The sequence below is a fragment of the Ursus americanus genome, chromosome 16 (assembly GCF_024610735.1).
Source record: "Ursus americanus isolate L20-20 chromosome 16, mUrsAme1.1.p, whole genome shotgun sequence".
In the NCBI taxonomy this organism is placed as follows: Eukaryota; Metazoa; Chordata; class Mammalia; order Carnivora; family Ursidae; genus Ursus; species Ursus americanus.
The window spans coordinates 42,411,101-42,433,426 of NC_142142.1; the positions used below are offsets into that span (position 1 = coordinate 42,411,101).

The 22,326-nt window shown below is 48.0% G+C and overlaps 1 protein-coding gene across 2 annotated transcripts in view; it reads left to right on the forward strand.

Moving 5' to 3' along the window:
- Positions 1-19,320: 19,320 nt before the first annotated feature.
- KIRREL3 (kirre like nephrin family adhesion molecule 3) overlaps positions 19,321-22,326 on the forward strand; it is a 532,688-nt gene continuing 529,682 nt past the window's right edge. For both annotated transcript variants that reach the window (XM_045798118.2, XM_087868289.1), the window contains exon 1: positions 19,321-19,761. In XM_045798118.2, the coding sequence (XP_045654074.1) occupies positions 19,707-19,761 (55 nt within the window). In that variant the 5' untranslated portion in view covers positions 19,321-19,706. The remainder of the gene's footprint in view (positions 19,762-22,326) is intronic.

Genomic DNA, 22,326 nt, shown 5'->3' on the forward strand with positions numbered 1-22,326 from the left:
TGATCCCGGGGTCCTGAGGTTGAGCCCCGCAACAGGCTCTCTGCTCAGCCAGGAGTCCGCTTCTCCCTCTGCCCCTCCCCCCAACTTGTGCACGCATGTGCTCGCTCGCTCGCTCGCTCACAAAAAATAAATAAATAAAATCTTAAAGAAAAAAAGAACTTTCTGTGATGTTAGAAATGGTCTATAAAATCTATACTAACACAGTAGCCACTAGCCACATGTGGTTACTGGGTACTTCCCATGTGACTAGAATCACTGGAGAAGTGTATTTTTAATTGTATTGAATTTTAATTAAAAGCAGAATCAGACCTATAAATATGGAGAACAACCTGATGGTTGCCAGAGGGAAGAGGGGTAAAGGGATGGGCAAAAAGGGTGATGGGGAGAGGGAGGTACTAGCCTCCAGTTATGGGATGAATAAGTCACAGGAATAAAAGGCACAACACAGGGAATAGAGTCGATGTTATCGTGATAGTGTTGTGTGGTGACAGGTGGTAGTTATACTTGTGCTGAGAATAGCGTAACGTACAGAGGTGTGGAATCACTATGTTGTGATTACCCGAAATTCATGGAACACTGCATGTCAACTATACACAAATCAAAAAATTAAAAGTAAGTTAATGAATGAATTAATTACATGTGAAGAGCAGCACGTAGGGAGTGGCGACTGCCTTAGGCGGTGCGGACCTATGTCATGTGTGCTTCCCAGTCGTGAAGTGACTACTCCCGCCACTGACTTCTCCTCCCTTATCGCGAGCTCTGAGATCTCGCAGTCTGTGCAAGATGGTGCAAGATGATTAACAGGAATAGCTGGTGACCTAAAGGAGCAAGAACGGAAGTCTGGGGCTCACAGAATTCCAAACTAACGTATGGTGTCCCCAGGCTGAGGCTTAGATAGTCAGGAGCGGTCAGAAGTAAGGAAGGAACAAATTCAAAGGGCAACAGTCCTGCAGGAAGTGCAGCACTGACAAGGTCAAGCATTTGGAAAACATCAAATTTTTACCTTCCCCAACTTTCTTTTACTTTCAGGGAATCTGTGAAATAATCCTTAACGATAGAGGGTTTCCAGACTGATGATGGAGAGGTGTCCTTGCAACCACTCTGGACTAAAACTCGACACGCTTGAAATGAGAATAGGAAAAAAGCAGACACTGGTTTCTTCAAAAGGTTTCAGCTTTTAAAATGGCTTTCCCTGGGTCCTACACAGAAGGGGATCACAGAGTAGAGACGATTCAATCACCTGTTACCCCCGGTCCCTTCCACCTCGGGCTCCGTATTCTGCTCCCAGCTCTGGTTCATGGAAGGTATACAAATGCCAGTTCCCAGAGTGTCTGAAACCAAGAGCAATTTGTTCGAAGGAACAAGGTCCCCTAGGCTCCTTCATAAGCGAGAACAAGATCATAGATAGTTATGGAAGCCATGGTTCCAAATCATGAGTCAAAACGGAAGACAGTTGGGTCCAAATCTGCTCTAGAAAAACAGGCTTGAGAACACCAGCTTTTTGACACAGTGTTTAGAACCTTGAAAGCTACCTCTCGAAACACTGATGAACCTGAGCCCCACCCCCCCGCCTGCTGTCTCTTCTCCTTGGCCCCCCCGACACACACTGCCAAACTGTATTTACTGGGTTTGTGATTTGGCAAACTCCTTTGTGTGCCGGACAACACAGGCATTGGAATTATGAGAACTATCTATTGTGTTCAGATCAATAGGCCAAACCCACACTTATTTTTTAGCTCAAAAAAAGCTTTCCATTTGCTCCCCTAATAGCCTTGAACATCTGTGCCAATAACCAGCAAGCCAGGTCTAACTGTCCGGGAGCTTGAGCAGGGAGGTGGGACAGGAGCCATGGGTACACCTTCATATAATCCGCCAGAGTCTGCAAGGTTCGGAGGTCCCAGAGGTCCCTTCACCCTCCGAACTGTCCACTCCCTGATGAAGTCACCCAAGAGACTCCCTCCTGATTCCACAGACTCTTCTGAGGGCTGCCATGTGCCCTCCTCATCACTGTGGCTCTCCAAGGAGATGTCAGGATCCAGATCACTACAGGGACACAATCTGGGCCACCTCAGAGAGGAACAAACCCTGGAGGAATCCCGGTGACTTTTCCAAAGTCTTACTCTAACCCGATTATTCACTCACTGGGCCCCGATCTCTGTTTTTCCCCACCGTCTGCCCGAGACTAAGAATAACGAGCCAAGTTTGTAGAGGGACGTACACTTAACAGCACGCTTTGCTGAGAATGGATTCTAATGTTCTAATCCCCCCTCCCCCAGCCAGCCTCCACTTGGTCTTGGGAACATTACTTAACCTGCCTGAGCCTCATATCATGGGGATCATGATAGTAACAGATCTCGTATGGTTATTGGGATATTTGAGGGAGAAGTCTCCTTCCAGGGGCCTCTACGGGCACGCGCAGCCACTGCACCTGATTCCCTGCCCATATTAAAACTTCCACAAGGCGAGGTAGCACTGTTTCTCACCACCTCTTCTCTCACCTAGACTCAATAACAACAAAGCATGACAGATTTAACACTATCCATGGTGGCATTTGGCCATGTCTTGCACCTATAAATTTGAAAAAAGCAAAGCAAAGCAACAGCCCCCCTTGGGCCGCACCACGGAATGAGCAAAGAGCTCAGGGATGCGCGATTCTCTCAGCCCAGCCCAGTCTGTGGTTCTCCGCTCCCTGATCACATGACTAACTTGCATTTTAAACTCACCTGCACAACAGGGTGGGCCTCCAGAGGTCCAGCCTTGGGGGCCCCAAGGCCTCCTCGTGGCCAGCAATGACTCCTTAGCCTGTCCCTAAGATCCAAGCTGTCCCTGTGTTACCCACACATCCACATTCCCACAAGCACCTCCAGGCTTTGTCCCTGTGCCCTTGCTGACCCCATAGCAACAGGTGAAGGCAGCTGGGAGCAATGGAACTGTTTTTAATTCAGAAGGCTTGACACGTGTCCTCCCGGCCTCCTATCATGAGCTTTGGGAGTAACCAACCAATGACCCACTTGGTAATTCTTCCTGGAGATTCCTAAGACGGCGTGGGGCTTCCTAGTGAATATGCTAGAAATCCTGTCTGTGCTGAGCAGGTCCGAGTCCACCTACTGGTGAGAAACAGGAAGAGACCCTCAACGCAAGGCCAACTCTGTGCAGGAAACAGCCAAGAAAACCAACGCGGGGTCATCAGAAGAGAAAGAAAACCAGACAAAGAAAGATGCTTTTAAAAGGAGAGATGGTGTGTTTAGGGGTAGAATTTGTTTCAAATTATCATTGCACATGGAAGGTTCAGAAGGAATTCCTTTCCAGAGAGGCCTGAATTTAAACCTTCAGATTCAAACATTAGAAATCGGGGGTCTGGGCGGTGGGGGGGCTGTGGAGAAATGAAGTAGGACAAAATAATCATGGGTTGTAGAAAAGCTAATGTTACTGTCTCCTTATATTTTCTTTTTTATTGAAGAAAAATTGGGTACAACATTGTCTTTATGGAAAAGTCTGGCCCCCAGCAATGATTTACAGCCCAGTGCAAGGGACCTGGTGCCCCATGTGCCGTGTGTATTTACCCCAATCATTACACACCTATCACTCAGAGCCAGGCCCGTTCCCCGGAGCAGATCTGCAAGCAGGAGAGAGAGCTATTTTTCCCAACGCATATGTTGATATGCAGAAAGGAGGGCAGCGCTTCTCGCTCCTCGGTGCAAGCTGTCCTATTGAAGCCCTGTTTCCTGTCAATCTTCCTTTTTTTCTCCCCCATGAAGCTTTAATTTTTTGCCACAGCACTTTCTGCATTTTAGTTTCCTGCAAACCTCAGGAAATAGCCTGAAATTAATATCGTCAGATGCTTCTAAAAGTGCTGGCTTGGCGGCATTGCAGAACGCTTTTGGATGCCGTTTTTGGATTAAAATATACCAGTTATGCCCCTATTGTTTGCAAGAGAGGTCTGTGAATGGAATTGTGTCTGGGATGGGACTGCACGGAAATGTAGGTTTACAAAAGTGGGAATGGATACCCAACTTCTCAGAATGGGCAAAGCCGGCAGGTAAACAGATGGGGAGAGCCAGCCGAGAAAGGAACTCGCCTCTGGGGGTCAGAGTGCTTTCTCAGCACCCCGGCAGCGGGGAAACTGAGGCTGAGACACCTTACTGTCGTTTTCTATGTAGAATTTTTAAGCCTTGACTACGACCCCGCTGCTTTAGGGCCTCTAGATCTGGCTCTGGAGAGGAAGACAAAGTGTCACAAGAAATAAAAGGAGGAAGAGAGCTCATTCATTAGCCTATGTATTCTGGAACTAGCATGGAGCTGGGGGAGGGAGCACCCAAATCTTCACTTTTCTTATGCCTCGCAGGCCCTGAGGAGCCCAGGTCAGTGGAGAGGCAGGCAGTGGTGAGATCTAGCTCTGACCCTGGCTTGCCTTGGCCTTTAAACAGACCTCTGTTTCCCCACATTGTAGTTTCCCCGCCAGCGTACTGGGAAGAGGTGACAGGGTCTTCTCATTTCCTCGTGCCAGGGCATCACACCAATAAACTTATAACAACTACGCAAGCATGCTCTGGGTTCTTGAGAGGGAACGTGGGGCATGAATAGACGTTATTTTTATTATTGCTGGCTTCTGTATCTATGACTTTCAAAGACTGCTAGATGAGGTCATAGTCTTTCAACGTCTCCGAAAATCTATTTTGAAATCTTGGTAATATTGAAGAATACACAATCTTTTTACATCCTTTGTGTTTCATTCACCCTTTGGATCAGTCAGCTACAGCTTCTCCCTCTCCGGCACACAGTCTCCATCCAGTCAATCTGGGAGACCTATTGATTGCACAACCAACTCTTTGTTGTGTATCTCTATGCCCCTGGTTCAAGTCCTCACTACCTTCTTTCTCTCCAAGTGTAAAAGCCACATGATTGGCTTTCCTGCTCTGGGCCCTCACTTCTGCGGGCAGTCTCCATGTTACCTCCCACCATCTTCCTAATACGTTCCTCTAGGAGGGAAACAATGGGGCTCAATGGTCCTTCAGAGATCTTCTGAGAAAACCTGTATTTTATAAACAAGGATGTCGTTCCCAGAAAGGCTAAGTGAATCACCCTGAGTCACCTTGCTAACCAGGAGTCAGAGCTGGACTAAAAACAGCCAGACCATTGAATACCAGTTCTATCCTATGGCTTTTCATGCCCAGGGATAGAGCTGGACCAAAAGCAAAGCCCCCTAATACCAGGCCTGGACCATTTCTTATCAGCCTGCGGTGGTGCTGTATATCTTCTAGAATGAACTCAAGCCTCCAAGTGCCGGACTCTATGACTATAGAGGCTGAAAAACTGAGGTTCACTTTTTTCACATAAAAGGAAGTCAGGGAGCGCCTGTGTGGCTCAGTCAGTTAAGCATCTGATACTTGGTTTTGGCTCAGGTCATGATCTCTGGGTCATGAGATCAAGCCCCACATTGGGATCCACGCTGGGTATGGAGCCTGCTTAGGATTCTCTCTCTCCCTCCCCCTCTGCCCCTCCCCCCTGCACATGTGTGCGCTCTCTATCTCCAGAATAAATAAATCAATCTAAGAAAGAAAGAAAGAAAGAAAGAAAAGAAAGAAAGAAAGAAAGAAAGAAAGAAAGAAAGAAAGAAAGAAAGAGAGGAAGAAAGGAAGGAAGGAAGAAAAGGAAGTCAGGACATAGGCATCTCACCACTGCTGCTGCTGTTCCAGGAAGTCAGAGAACTTCGGTTCTTTCATATTCCTTTCTTCCCCCAAGCATGGGTCTTTGCTTCATGGTTAAAAGATGTCTGTTCCGCCTCCAGGCCTCAAGTCCACATTCTAGACAGGAAGAAGGAGAGACAAGCAAAGGGCAAAAGGCATGGGCCAGATGAGTCCCATTTGATCGGTCATACATGGCTCTCCCAGGAGCCTCTTCTAGTGGGCTTCTATTGACCTGTTGTAGGGGAGACTTAGGTCACGTGATGCTCCTCTGGCTGTAAGGGAGCTGAGCAGGTTCGTAGTTTTAAGTGGGTACAATGCCACTCTGAAAAAAATTGGGGTTCTGTTAGTAAAGGTATGAGGATAATGAATACTCAACAGGTACCTGGCCATCTCAGCCCCAAATACCTTATTGCTATTGTTCAGATATTCTCTGGTTCCACCCTGACCGGCTTCTCTGCTCCCACTTCTTCCTGGCCCTCACCGCCCGCTCCGCAGCCCAGCCCAGCCCAGCCCAGAGCTTCCTTGTCCTCCCAGGCAGGTGCTGTCTTTCCCACTGTGTTGCGACCACTTCTTTAAGTTCACCTCTTCTTTAAAACCCAGCTGAGATACCGCTCATTCTAATGCTCATTCTAACACTCGCAAAAGCAGTCAAAATTAACCTCCAACTTTTCTATTCTTTCATCACATATTGCATTTATCTCTATTTAAGCACTAATCACATCCCACTTGGAATTATCACTCGCCGTGATATACCTGCCTCATTCAGCGGGAGGTAAGCTTCAGAAGAGCCAGGATCATACCTTGTTTATCTCCAGCACAAAGTCTAAAACGCTCTGTGTCCGATAGTAAACGCCTCAGTGTTTATAACTGAAATGTTTTTTTTTTCTTTTTCCATTTTGCTTGCATGGCTAATGATAGGTGAAGATGAACATCTCATGAAACTGTGTGAGCAAAAAGGTTGTGACCGCTCATCCCCCTGGAATAATCTCGTGCTTGGAGGCCGAAGGGTGAATTCTGGAATTCTCTCCCAGCCTGTGGACTCCATGATCCTGTCGACACCCAAAGGATCGGGACTCCACAATTCAGGGACTCGTGGCTTATTCTGCACCTTTCGAGCTCTAAGCTCACGAGCGTGACCCGGACCACAGTTCCTTTGCCCTTTGGATTTGATCTGAGCCTCTTGAAGCTCTGCCAGGTTGCTCTGCACTGACCTGTTTTCGTGTTCAGGCTGAATTTTTATTACGCTGAAGTGATGGCTATTCTCTGCATGCCCTTACCACCATCACACTGCCAGAATTCCTTCTCGGACCTTCTTCACTCTGCTCTGTGCATTCATTTCCAGCTTCCTTTTCATTCTGATGTCCACGTGGATTCAGCCATCAAGAGTCACCAGAAAGAGCTGGGAGGGAGAGAAGGGGCAGTGTTTTATTCCACTGCCTCCTTTCGCTTCAGGGCTAGGTCCTGGTATGGGGGGCAGCCTGTCCCTCTAGGACTAGAGCTCCTGCCAAGCATTACCCCCCCCACCATACTTCAGTTCTCAGAGGCTCCAGGGACACTGGTCCAACCACTCCCTGCTTCAGGGCCAGGGCAGTAATGGCTGAACCACTGTTCCTTGTCCCTAAGTGCCCCAATACCTAAGTGTCCCTAAGTCCCTAAGTGCTCCAATTGGCTCCCTTCACCCTGCCCACGCCTCTATACGTAGTCTAGGAAATTTCCTTCAGATACCCAACTAAGGTATTTTGGATACAGACTGGCATGACTGCCTAGGCCCTCGCTCCCTGATCTGCAGTAAACTTCTTCAGCATAATAACTAATCTGAATTTTGAACTGGCTCCACAAACACGCTTTTAATGATAGTCTCTGGAGAAGCCCTGGGTAGTGTTTTCCTTGCCTTCTCCAAAGACCGAGGGAGTCTGCACCAAAAACTCAAATCTGGTGTATATTTCTATAACTTGCACATTCAAGAATTAACCCCCTTCTCTGATACAAAAAAAGATGACACCTGTCCTGGGGCGGGGAGCCCGGGATATGTGCCCGACGGATATTCAAGTCTCTGGTTGATTGAATCTAAAAGCCAATAAATTAAAGAATGCTTTCCCTAGGACTTCATCCCTCTCCAGAATCAAGGGGTTTGAATGTGGAGAGCTGATCTAATAAACATCAGATGGTCACTCTTTGAACTCAGGACAAACCCTTTTCTGCTTTCTTTGTGTGCTCCCGGGTGGGCTGAGAGAATGGAAGCCCCCAGATTCTCCCCGAGAGGGGCACCCAAGAAACTCAACCTCAGACATGTAGAGGGAAGAGATGGCCTTTTTCTCTTGTCTCTCTTCTCTCTTTCATTTTGCAGAACAGGGGCAGTGGTAGAAAGAATACCACTAAAGGACTTGTTCATTTTTGCGCATAGAAAGTGATGCACCAACCTGAGCTTGACAGTGATTAGTTCAAGGTGAAGTCGTCTTGCTCCCTGAGGCCTGCGGATCATTGCTTCCCTGTGCATTTCAAGAGTTAATTGTTGGTTCTGTTTTCATTTCTTACATTTGGGCCAGATTTAAAAACCTGGAGGCTCAGTGTGGCTCGTATTTTCCCTGAGCCCTCACCTTTTCCCTTGTGCCCCCTTGCCCTGACCAGGACGACAATTACCGCTTCACCAGAAGCCTGGATCAGATAGGAATGAAAGAAACAAGTTTTCCTTTGGAAAGCAGAGAACAAAAGGAAATGAACACTTCCATTTCTGTTTCCTTGAGGCATATAAAGCAGACTATCTTTGGAATCTAAGAGATACATTGTTAAATCCAAAGAAGATATAATTGCAGAATAATATATATCATGGGGGGGGCTTCGTTTACGCATATGTATATGGAGTGCTTGTTCTTAGATGTGTATATAAACACATAACAAAAGACTAGAAGGGTCCACACGAAACTGCTAATAGTGGTTACCTCTGCGAGTAGGTTTGGAGCGAAGATTGGTGAAAGAAAGTATTCTCATTTTACTCTGTATGCTGTAATATCTGATTTTTGTTTAATGAGATTGTCTTTTTTAGCTTTTGCTTACATAAGTAATAGATGACTTCAATCACAGGTAGTGCATTCTTTAAAAAAAAAAAAATTTAGGCCTTTCCTTTCCCTTAAGTTCTACAAGGAAGAACCAAATCAATCTTTTTAAGTTAAAAAAATTGAGATTTCTTCACTTGAAATACATTCTCTATCATGTTGGGGTGTCATTGTGCTTCCTGATGATGATTTAAAATAGATAGTAATGAATCATCTTCCACAGCAAGTTTGACTCAGTCAAGTAAAAATGATTCAAAGGAAATCAAAATTAGGAATTAATCTCATTCTCTATTACAATTATGCTTCTCCTATCGAGTTTTCTGGCTCGTGATGTGGGAGATGGAACATGAAGTGGAAAATAGGGGGCAGTGGGTATCAGTGTCTCTAACTCAACCGGAACTCAGGTCAGAGGTGAACCCTGAGCCTTCCTGCTCCCGCTGAGGCCTTTGCGAAACTCCCCTGCCCATCCTGCCCACAACAGACGCTCCCTTCTCAAAGCATCTGTGTCGATGGATCACTGTCAGCTTATCTCAAAAGCTCATGCTATTGTCCTTTATGTCTCACTGGACTGGCACAGACTCCTCGAGGACAGAATGCAAATCTTCTTCGTCTCTATGCTACCAGCGCCCGCATCTGATGCCTGACACAGGTAGGTGCTCAGTAAATGTGCCACGTGAATATTTGAATGAAACAATGTGTCTGATTGGTGTCTTCACCTGCATTGGAAGGTACTTGAGGACAGAGACGTGTGTCTTCAATCTTCCGCGTTCTTTATAGTGTCCTAAGAAAGGTAAGCATTAGACAGATAGCTGTTGATCAATCTCTCCTGGTTTTTATTTTATTTTATTTTATTTTATTTTATTTTATTTTATTTTAAGATTTTATTTATTTATTTTCAGAGAGAGAGAGAGTGGAAGCAGGGGCAGGAGCAGAGGGGGTGATTGAAGGAGGGGAAAGAATCTCAAGCCGACTCTGCACTGAGTGCAGAGCCTGATGTGGGGCTTGATCTCATGACCCTGAGATCACAACCTGAGCCGAAACCAACAGTCAGAGGCTTGACTGACTGAGCCACCCAGGTGCCCCAATCTCTCCTATTTTACAGGTTGATGAAAACTATTCACAGAGATTTATATTTTGATTTTTTTTTTCTGCCAACCTATTGACAAGCAAGTGAAAAAGATGTATTCTTTCCCTCATCGGAGATAATTCAAAGGAGGGAGAGAAAAGTGGGAAATGTTGACAAAAGAGAAGAATGGAAATTCACCTCCTGACCTTTTCAGGCTACTGTCTCAGGACTTATCTGTGCCCCTCAAGAGCCCGGTGTTTTCTTACGGTGTACTTACTTTTCCCTCTCCGTCAGGAAGCACGCCAGAGCTCAGCAGAGAGCCCGTTGCTGAGTGATCTCTGAATTTCAGGTAGTTAAAGTAGAAAGTGGCACTTCATAATTATATAGTAATGGCATAATTATCTGAAGGTGCCTTATAATTACATCCCTCCTCCCCAAGCTCCTCGAGCTGCTTCAGCTGGGATCCATGTTTCCTGTCCCCTTCCTGTCCTGTGTCAATGCAATGCCACTGGGCCAATAGTAAGCATTTGGCAGGGATGGTTGTATCTTAATAAAGGAGGAACCCTCCAGTGGATTCTCTCAAAAACTCAGAACTCATGGGCTATCACGGCTCCTATGTGGAAAATTCCATTTCAAGTCATTCTGCACATAGTGCCAGATAAATGAGATGGGAGGTTGGGAGATCATTGTGAAGCCATTAAATCTAGATGCTTCTTCAGTATTATCTCAAAGGGACTCTGTGACCTCAGTACACCACCCTGAAGGTCTCCCCCAGACCGCCATATGCAATTTGTCCTTATTTGTAATTTCCAATCCCATGACAACCAGATTTCCTATTGGTTTAGCTTTGGAAGAAAAGAAAAACATCACCACCACTCTCCACCAAAGAAAAATATCTGCATTTTGCCCTCATGTTGTGGTGGAATATAGCTCCAAACTGACAACCTCTGAGCAAAGAACACACCCAAATATAAGGGCAGAGAGTGAAAACAATCCGCTCAGGTGGGAATAGCAAGGGAACTTTCTGTCAATAGCATACATCACCTGCTTTGAAAAATGGCTGTCTGAGTGAACACCATGTCTCAAGAAAGGAAGGGCCAAGGGAGTCATTAATGAAAGCAAGAAACTCAGTTTTACATCTCATTCAAAAGATGGATTCACTGTAGTCCTCTCGATCCAGGTGGGTGAGCTAGTTTAGTGTGGAATTGGTCTGCCCTCGCTGAAAACTCCGGTTAGGCAATGAATTATTCCAAGTAAATTAAGGGTATCGATCCCCTCCCCTTTCTGACACTTTGCAGATATTGCTATCAAATCATGTTCCATGCAAGTGTCAGTTTTTGCCACAGACATCTGAAGAGGGGAGCAAATAATCTCTCGAGTTTCTCAGAGCCTAATAAGTACTCCTGGGGTATGATAAAACTGGAGGGGACCAGACAATGAGATTCCTGCTACGATGAGCCTGGCTGCTTAATGTGGAAGGCTATCACACTCGGTTGGTAAGAACAAGGTCATGGGTGTACTCCCAGACTTCTCAGGGAGTATCAGGTCCTGGGCATGGGTTGCATCTGAACTCTGGCCCATCTTCATGCAAATGCAAGTGAACCATAGAGAAGATCAGGCAAAGGACTGTGGAGAGAAACTGCGACTCTGTCACAATTCTGCGAGAACAATCAGACCCCAGAGCCTCTGAGTTGGACGTAGCCTGAAACTTTTATAAACTGTAAGAGGCCGACACTTTCAAGGTGAAGGCACGCATCATTTCATTAGGGGCCTCAAACTGGGGCTTGCTTCTTTGATGTTAATTTTTCTTCCCCATCATAATGACCAGACTCATCCTTTTCTGAATGATAAATTCTTAATCCAAAAAAGAAAAAAAAAAAGATATTTCTCTGTCTTATCTAGTTGAGCTGTCTTTTTTGGCCAAGAACGACCATACAAAGGCTGTGGAATGTATTTCAAGGATGAATTGTCTAAAGATGAATGGTCTGGCTCAGATATCTAACAAATGTATACTATAAAGTATTATTTTCATCCACATTAAAGTCCCTTATCGTGTTCTGAAATACTTACGGATGAAAGGATGTGATGTCTGAATTTGCTTCAAAATAATCCAGTGAGATGGGAGGAAGGGAGGAGAGATGAAACAGAATTGGCCATGGCTTGATCATTGTTGAGGCTGGGTGATGGTCCATGGGAATTCTAATACCAGTGGTTCTCAAACATTAGCAGGCATCTGAATGATCAGAAGGCTTGTTAAAACACAGATAGCTGGGCCCCCACCCAGGCATTCTGATTCCAGGGGTCTGGAGTGGGGCTGAAGGATTTGCCTTTCTAACAGGTTCTCAAGGGCTGCTGATGTTCTGGCTCAGGAGCCCCACACCGAGAACCGCTGTATGATCCTATACTCTCTATTTCTATACAATTAAAAAAAAATCAAGGGGGACTGAGCTGGGCTGGCACAACAAAGCAAGCTGGAGAAGGAGTTTCTACCTCTTCCTGTTCCCACTCTCAGACAGACAACAGCCAAAAAAAGACGGACAAGAGACACAGACAACAGAAAAAAACACTGAACAATCAACTCAATTCAAACTGGACTGAGTCTGGGGAAATTAATGTTGGCTTTCCTCATGGGCTTTGAACCTGTGTCCATATTATTGTCATGGAACGTGCTAGCTTCTCCACTGATTTGGGGCCGTGCAATTAAGCAATCTGAATAACCAGGATTTCTAGCTGTTCTTTTAATACAGGAGCTAGAGCTGGACTGTGTTTTATACACAAAGATGGGACCACTTCCCATATTGGCCTTGAGACTTGGGGTCAACATGTGTGCTCAGAAATCTTTCCCTCCAGATTTTCAGATGTGCCAAGTTCCAGATGATGGATATGGAATTTCCTGGATCTCATTTGCGGCTGAAAGCATCAGATGATGAAGGAAGAAAATCTCAAGCTTGACACTGGATAGTCCTAGGAAGGACACCAGGACTTTTTCGGCCTAACTTTATTGTGTTTAGACTCCATTTAGCAAACAATGACTACATGCCAAGCATTGAGCAATACACTCTGCAAAAATAAATTCCCCAAAATGGTCCTTGACCTTGAAGATCTCACATAGAGCGTAGAAGGTAGACATGTAAAAAAGTAATTATAAATGTTAATAGTTATATAATAAGAGCTCAGAAATGCTGTGGAAACAGAAAAAGAAGCTGCTCATTTTTGACTGAGAGGAGGAGGAGGGAAGGAAACTTCTCATGGGATGAGAGTCCAACTGGTTCTCGAGCAATGGGCACCTGTTTATTAGGCAAAGGGGCGAGTGAAGAAGGAAAGGCATGCCAGGAGAGGGAATGGCATGAGAAAGAGATGGGAAAAGGTGTGTGTGTGTGTGTTTAAGTGTTTGAACATACATAAACTTATATAACTTTATAAAGATGGATGTGCAACTTTTATATCTATCTATAGATAGTTTTTTTTTATTTGGACAGAAGGAAGGAAGAAAAGAAGGGAGGGAGGAGGCAGAGAGAAACCCAGGAAGGAAGGGAAAGTGCCATACGCAATAAGCAAACAAGAGAAAGGAAAGTTAGTCACCTGTGCAGGAAGCTGGACGAGGCTTCTAGGGAGGTGCACCTGTTCCCCGGGCTGCCGGGAAGGTTTACTAAATTCTAACATCGGCCCAGGGGTGTGTGTGCATGTTTATGTAGGGAGGGGCCGTGAAAAAGAATAATGGGGGAAAAGAATAAAAAGCAGCATAATTTCTAAGATGTTGAATACCACAAATGAGTCATCAAGTGGAATTTCACTTTGTCTTTCCATATTTCCACAATTAGCCTATTCATGTACACAAAAAGAGCACATGGCACATTCCGAAATGACACAAGACTTGTTCCAAGCACTGAAGAGGGATGCCAAGACTCGTCTTCCCTGCCATCCCTGGGGCGTGGACAGAGGTCCTGGCCTCGGCACTCAGGCGGTGACGAGACAAGGCATGGGGGCCCCACCACCTCCTTTCATATCTTTTCTTCCCTGTAAATTATACTCTCTAGGCCTTTGCTAGGAGAGATAATGCTGCTCCCATGTGAATCGAATACCCAGTGCCCTGCATGCATGAATGTGTCAAGGCTAACCAGGTCTATTGTTCTTAAACAGTGCTGCCGGAGAATTGTCTCCTTGTGCAGAATGATGCTGAAGAGATAAAAATATCTTTCATTTCTATAGTGCTATGCATCTTAAAGTGTGTTCCACATTTTGCAAACTATATATAGGCTCAATTCATTACCCATCCCCATAAAATACAGCCAGAGCAGTGGCAGGCACATGCCAGATGTTTGACAATGGTTTAATAACACAGTGAAGAAGTTAAATTGGATTCAGAAAACAGGAAATAGGATGTGGGGCACTAGGTAAAACTTTCCCATTCATTCAACATTATGTGTTGAGTGCCTACCACCTACCAGGCCAAGAGCTGGTGCACGGGTCATGACCTGGGGAGGCCCTGATCCTACCCTCATGGGGTTGCCGAGATATCAAGAAAGATTCATAAGTGGCCCCATTTTCCAGTCGGATCTGTATTAAGACTGAGTTAAAAATACAAAGTGTCATGGTCCTTAATGCCTTTCAAGGGAAGTCTTTACAACTAGCCACCGTGACCTCAGCATTCCCTTACTTTAATAAAAGGCATGCATCCAGTGCAATTATAGGATGTACATTGAAGAAAATCTGGTCTGGAACCCAGAATCCAGGCTGGATGTTGGAAAACAGAATGGTTCTGGGAAAAACACGGAGAGTAGGGAAAGCACCAGTGGAGCAAGTTGCAGAAAGACTGAGGACAGTCAGAGCAGGAGGAGCATGGAACAGTGTAGGAGAAAGCTGGAACCAACGAGAGCAGAGGTATCTATGTGGATTCCAGGCCCACTGCTGTTTTCTCGTGGGTAGGGATCAGCCACTCCCAATCATGTGTGTTGACACTGGGACCACCATGCAAGCGCCTCCAGATCTCTCCAGTCTGAGAGGGGTAGCCTCAGGAGAATAGGCAACAGTTTCAGGCCTGGGAGGAATCCTGGAAAGTCACTTTCTCAAACCGGTCATTTTCATAGATGAAGAAAGAAATGTCCAGATTCATGAAATAGCTACAAAAATTCAGTGTGTCCAGGCCAGGCAGAGCCCAGTCTGTAGACTCGCCATGATCCCCTCCCTCAGGCTTGATATCAGGTAAATCAGGGGAGTCAGAATCATCCTGCCCTTTGGGGGATGCTTCCAAAAGCTGAAGACCTGGTCCTTTGGGCCCTTTGGCACTCCCATGGAAAGACTGACCACAGGGATCAGGACTTATAATCCACCTCCACAGATGTGATAAAGAAATGTGGCTCAGAAAATGAAAAAGAAATCGGCTAGAAGATTGTGACTGTCCAGGTCAGACAGGCTGCCACCCAAGGGAGGAGCCCTGAAGACCGTTTGGTCTCTGGAAGTATATGCGGCTTTGAGCTCTTATTAACTTACCGAGGACGTAGAGTCGGATTACCCTAAACTCCCAGGAGAGGCCCGTTCAAGATGTGTTTAAATCCCTGGACAAGAAGGTATTAGCCAGCACTGGCAGGATATATGAAAAACAAAAGGAAATGTGGTTTATAATGTATCTGTGCAACAAATATTGTGAAGAGGCATTGAACAGGAAATTCTCCACTCACGATGACTGCCGATCTCATCAAACAGCCTCTCCCTCTTCCTCTCTTTATTCAGGGTAACGGCACCTCGGCACCTCGGGCACACAGGAGACAGAGAGAGGGCGCCCGGCCACCAGGAGCAGTGCGGGAGAGCAAGGAGGGCAGGGCAATACAAATACAGGACTGAAAGTTGGGGCTCTGGGCAGCATCTCAATCCGTGTCAGCTTCCTGTGGGGCGTCAGGCAAGTGAGCCTAGGCAAACCCATCTAGAAAGGATCCAGCGCGACAGATGACCTCCAGGGCAATTTCTGTGTTATTAAAAAGCCAATGAGATGTTTCATCCATTTTTTCCCACGTCTCCACCTGTGTTTACTTCTGCCCAACTAGAAGACAAACTTCTTCCCAACTAGAAGACTTTCGTGGATTCATTCCACACGCGTCTTTCTAAAGTATCCCACACGGGCCTTTGCCCAAATGCAGGAAATAATAAATATTACAGACATCGAATGAACAGCCAAGGGAAAGGTCACTGGAAAGTAGTCTAGGCTCTGCATGGTCTGTAATGAACTTGGGCCACTCAGGGCACTGAGCTGCAGCACCCCCCACACTGCGGCATCGGGACCCCTCTTGCCTCGCTGTCTTTGTCTCAGACCTCAGAAAACTCTGGGGGGCATGCTTGCTGCCAGGAGAGACCCGCTTGGAAGCAGTCCTGCGGAGACTTGGCCCCTTCCGAAGCTTCTTGGCCGGCGAGCCGCAGAATCTACAGCCAGCCCTCATTCTCTGCGGGCTCCGGCCCCCGCGTAGCTCTCTCCGGCCAGAGCCGGGTGGTTCAAAGGACACAGGACTGGGCACTGAAGGCCTGGGAGAGGGGGGTGGGGGCTGATGAACTCTGCCTCCTGGGCTCCGGTCCAGGAGAAGAAACGCTGGAGAGGATGCCACCTGCTGGTGAGGGACCATGGCTCGCGCGGTGGGCGCATCAGAGACCTGAAGCCAGGATGTGCAGAGAACCAGAATTCGGGCAGTTTTCCAAATGCTTGGTTTTCTGCTGTCTCTTTAGGGCTGTCACCTCCACGGGGCCATGCCCCCAGCCCCAGCGCCTTGAGTCCCGCGTTAGGGACGCGCAGGCTCTCACTGGGGGGGGGGGGGGCGGTCTTCCTTCTCCCCTCCCCTCCTTTCCCCTCCCCTCCCTATCTTTCCCCTCCCCTCCCTTCGCCTAGCCTCGCCTCCCCTCCGCTCGCCTCGCCGAGCGCTCCGAGGTCTAAGAGTCTCCACTCTTCTCCATCAGGTGGAGCCGTCAGCGCCTCCCGCCCCCCGCCTCGCCCGCGAACTGCGCGCAGGCACCTTGCAGCGCCAGGAGGTTAACCGAGCCCCCGGAGGAGGTGAGGCCAAGGAGCGGCCGGGCGGAGATGGCCGGGCCGCCGTCGGGGCTGGCGCCAGAGCCCGGCCGGCTGTGGGTCCTGCAGGTACCGCTGTCGTTCTCGCCGCCCCACGTGGTGGCTGCCGAAGATTGCCGTGGTTTTTCCGGCACTCAGGCTTGAAATGCCTCCCGGTCCTTTTAGAGGCAGGCAGCTCACCACTTAATCCAAGCTTTTTTTTCCTTTCTGCCGGAGACCGGAGGCTGCGGGGAGGGGGCGGAAGGGGGTTGGGGGGTGGGGGAGTATCTGAGAAGGGAACAGGCCCAGCTGGCTGGGGGGGGGGGGGATCAGAACCAGCCTGAGGGTCATGAGGCCAATCTCAGGGACCAGTGGGAGAGCGAAAAAAGGTCCTTCCGACCTCGGATTCCCACCATCCCTCTCCTGTCCACGACCGAGTGTGTGTGTGGTGCGCACACGCCTGGACGTGGGCCTATTTCCGTGTATTGCACAGTTCACTAGCTTCATGACTCTGGTTTTGTAATATTTCCCTGGGGGCTGAATTAAGCGAATCTGGGCCCCAGGCCACTTAGGAGCTAGCAGTCAAAATGAAACAGCAGCTTAAAGGATAAACGTCAGTTAAAACATCCAGTATTGCTTTGTGAGGTACAGTCCACATTCTAATATTACTGGTCTTATTCACTGCAGGGCTTGCCTTAGGAATGGTGCCCAGACCTTAAATTTCTCTCCTCACCCAGTAGGTTTAATGGAGAGCTCCTACTAAAGTTAAAGCACTCTACATGCCATGTTCTCACTCTTGACATGTTGTATGGCATAGGTTACTTAGAATTACCATTCACCTTGCCCATGTGTTTCTGGTTTGCCTCTTCTGTTTCACTGTCTTCTCTGTCATTGAGTCAGAAGGGGTTAAGGGTGTGCCGACACTTTGTTTCTGGACCTTGTTTGCTAATTTAGCTGATGGGGTGCCTCTTTTGCAAGTCCTCTTGGTTTCTATTGCTCAGTATTCCCCCCCCCAAAGCTTCCTTACAAATTTCCATTTGTTCTGTTTAACAGCCTCTAAGGGATGCAGTTAAATAAACTATTAAGTTAAGAATAGAAAAGTCAACAAAGCAGACACCTACTAATTTGTAGAACTTTGATGTCAACTACCAGATGTAAGTAAGCTCCTATCAGCACACATTTTTCTCATGGGGCCCTGCTTCTCTTTTCTTGTTGATCAATACCAAGGAATACATTTTTAAAGTTAACATCCACATGGAAACTTGGAGTTGGAATGTGCCTTGAAGTCAGTAAAATCCCCCAAGTACGTAATACTGATGGAAAGAAGCCTAAGAGTTTCCCAAAAGACGTCCCCAAGGTCCAGCGACTGAGGAAAGCAATAACTGATTTTATAGTGAAAGGCACACATCAAGAGAACATCTTTCAGCTTTGTCCCCTTACTCTTTAGCCCCCCCCCTTCTTCTGTATAATACTGCATATTATAAGCACTTGTAACTATCCTTATAATTTGTATCTTACATGTATACTCTGCTTCCGCACTAAACTGTGAGTTCCAGAAGGCATGATCGGTGCCTGGGATTTTAGCTCCCCCAGTGCCTGCTTATCCAGGTATATCTAAATGTCCATCAAGGAAACAGACCTAGATAAATTGTTTGTTATCTTGGAGGAAAACTGAGTTTGATTTGAGTGTGGGCTTCACAACAGGTAAAAGACCTGAAGGTTCTTCCCAGGCAGTTGCCTATGACCTTGGCCTCTCCTTCGCAATAGGAATCACAGCACCTCTTGGAGAAAAAGACACTCTAAGAGTGATGGAGTGCTTATTAAAGGAGAGGCTGCAAACGCAAAGACAGGTTACTCCCCTCTCCTTGTTAGGAAATGCACAGACCAGGATGGTAATCATAATAAATGGGCATGTGTCACAAACCTGCTTGATTTCCCTCTAGTTCCTTCATTTTGTTTTGGAGGACTAGCGCAAAGCAAACTAAGGTCTAAACGTTCGGGTTTTTATTACCTACCTCCCTCTTCTAGGAAAGTCTCCAAAAAATGTAAAACGTGCTTCTCTCTTCCCCAACTCCGAGACTCCCGCTGCACACATTGGCCAAGTCCTTCCCGGGGAAAGATGCATCCCCCCCCCTCCCCCGCCCCGCGGCTTCCCTTTCAGCCAGTTCCCAATCCCCCGTGCAAAGGCAGGGCACGCATATTTTAATGCGTGTGCATGCATCTAGTCCCCCTCAACTTCACTGCCTTTGAACCACATTATGTGGCGGGGACAAAAAGTCACAGTCTGCTCCCCGTTCGAGATGCCTTTTGGTCAATAATGGTGACAAAAGCTGCATTTCCCCCTCTTTAGGGGGAAAAAGGGAGACGGGAAGAGAAAACAGAGCCTCCCCCCCCCCCGCCCTCTGCTTTGCCTAGATCTCCTTTTTCCAAGTGTTTCCTCTTTAATTATGACCTGTTTCCCCTCCCTCTCCCCCCCGCCCCAGCTTCAGTGAAAGGAGCCCTTCTGTCACTCGTCACTGGCTCCCGCGCCCGCCCGCTCGCGAGCTCGCTGTGGGAGGAGCCCGCCGGAGGAAGCCAAGCCGTGCGCCGGGGCCGCCGAGAGCCACAGAATGGATCTGCTCCGAGCGGGGACGCCACTGACGAGCCCGGCTTCCCGCGGCGGCTAGGCGCCGGCCCCTGGCCTCGGCAGGCTGCGGAGACCCGGAGGCCCCTGCAGAGCGGGGCCGCGCCGAGGGACGGACGCGCGGACAGACCGATGGTTGGCGCGAACCCGGGAGCAGCGCGGCGGAGGCTGAGCGCGGCGAGCCGCCCGGGAGGAGAAACTAACTGCCGACCCAAGTTGCCCCGCCGGCTCTCCCTGGCTGCGCTGAGGAATGAAACCTTTCCAGCTCGATCTGCTCTTCGTGTGCTTCTTCCTTTTCAGTCAAGGTAGGACCCCCCGCGCGGGCGGCGGCCGGAGTTGCGAAGAAAGTCGGCTGGGTTGGCGGGGCGCGGGGGGCTGAGGGCAGGGACGCGGGCAGGCTTCGCGAACTCGACCCGATCGATGCGTCCGAGAGGCGCTGGCGTGGCTTCGGTGCCTTCGCCAATGCCACAAAATGGTACTGTTTATTTTCCTTTGGAAGGAAGGGGTGTGGGAGGGGTGACTTTCTCCTCTCACTTGTCAACATCCAGCTCAAACTCTCCGATGCAAATGAGTTCTTTATGCTCCCGGGATGTTAATGAGGCAGTATCTGTGTGGCTCTGCCGCTCTGAACTTCTGGGCGCCTCCTCTCCTCCACGCTCAGGTTGGGAGAAGGAGTGGGTCGCGAAGGAGAGCTTTGTTGAGGTGAATATTTCAGCTTCAATAAGGTCTGACTTGCAGGAGTGGATTCAGAAGCCAGCGTGTGCGGTTGCACGGTTGCACAGGGGCCGCAATGACCGATTGCACCGCGGGGCTAATTTGCGGTGGTTGGGGAAAAGCTTGTCAAGAGTTTCATTGAATGTAATCGAGTTCTCTGAATAAGGCTGAATTGTGAATCCTACACAGCCCCGGATTCAGGGTCTAAAGTGAAATGTCGCCCCTGGTGCTGATTGTTTACTTTGTGCAGCCTAGCAGGGGCACAGAGGCTGGTGGACTTTTCTGGGAAGAACTTTGCTACCTCTGGGCTGGCTCCCGGCCAAGGGGAGCCCCAGAGGGGCTGGCATGGGGGAGGGGGGGGAGATGTGGAGAGGGAGATCTGGGGAGGGAGGGTGATTGCCTACTTAGCCAAAGGCATCAAAAGTCACCTGTGGAATTGAGTTCGAAGGGGAGAATAAATCAGCTCCTTCCCACTCTTCTGGAATGCCAGTGCTGCCTCTGCCATCTGAGGCAGCATTTGTGGCAGCCAGCACAGCTCTGAGAGGGACAGGACTCTCAGAAAAATCCACAACAGAGCATGTCCATCTGTTGATTAAATGAAGGGTAAAAGTTTTCAAGAAAGCAGAGCACCGCCATGGGTGGCTGGCTTTGCAAGCAAACAGCATGTCTCCTTTTCTTTCCCTGTCAGGAAGAAGCCAAACGCAAGTAGAAACCCACACCTCTTTCCTCTCCTTTTCCATTGGTACTTATGGTCACTGCAGATTGCCCCTTTATCAAACTTTGCTCATGGCCATCCTGATTAAACCCGAGGGCCCTTTCCCCCGTAACAGTGTGTACATGCCCACGCCTGTATGTGATTATAATGTGTACACACACGCACACACTCATGTATTCAGATGGTAGTGTGCATCTCACCAGGGCTCCCTACAGCAGCAGGAAGATAAATTGCCTTCCCTAGAGTTTTCAGGCTGAATGAATAAGAACTATGTCAGGACGCTGGTACAGAAACAGTTTGGGGCATATTACCATTTTGTGAGATTACCTCCTTCTTGGATGCCTGTGTGCTTGCTTATGGACACACACACACACACGCGCGCGCACATGCACACACACACATACACTCTCACACTCCCATTCTCCTTTACCTCTTCCCAATTTACTCAGGAAGTTGCCTGTAGAATCCTTAAAAGGAGGAGCCCACCATTCCCCCCTCGCAAATGTTCATGGGACCCGCGCACGTTTCAATCCATCGGTGTGTTGTTGGAAAGCTTGAGCTGTGATTCTGCTGTAGGTTGGCATAAGAAGCCTTTGGTGTCTGAGTGCCTCTTTGGCTGTCTGAATCATCACAGTGCACATCTGCTTTGCTTATCCCTTTCTCAGTACCGGAGCTGTTTCTTCGCTGTCTCATATGAATCTTTAAATATTTACCTATGGAGGTTAAACGCTCCGTTTCATCTACACTTAGCCCTTAGAGCACTAGGGAGAAACCACAGCATCCTGCAAATGCCTGCTTCCTTGTGATCCCTGAGTGTTCCGAGCTTGGCCAGCACGGCCCACCCTACCCAACAGTAGATGTCATGGCCCAAGGGGCTCCAAACAGATCTAAAGAAAGACCATGAGACAAAGTGGATGTAGCCAGTCAAAATACCCCATATCACTGGACACTGTAGGTTTTGTGAACAGACAGTTTCCGGTGACAGCAATTAAGGGCCAAGTGTGAGGCTTTTTCTGGACTTTTGTGATATGCTACCTTTTAACTTGATCCGCAGACATACGTGTTAGTGTGGATGTTGTTCTGAGTGTTGTGAATTCCCCAGAGGATTCTATTTGACCCTACACCAATATGATCAGTTCCTATTCTGTGCCCATCTCTGCCAAGTGCCATATATTTCTCAAGTTATTAGTTAGAGCGCATCTGCTTCCAAGAGGTCCTGAGAGGACTAGCCTGCAGGCTCGAGGTGATGCCCGCAGACATCGCCCTGACTGAAGTTGCACCCTGCCTGGCACGCCCCACCGAGTCCCCTGTTTGACCTCCCACCTCCCGCACACGCTTCCTCCTGGGATGCTTTCCAAGGAAATGTGCAGGGACTCAGGGATGCCCCTCCTTTCAGAGAAAACAAATGTCCAGGGTTCTTTTTAGGCCTTTATCTGGCACT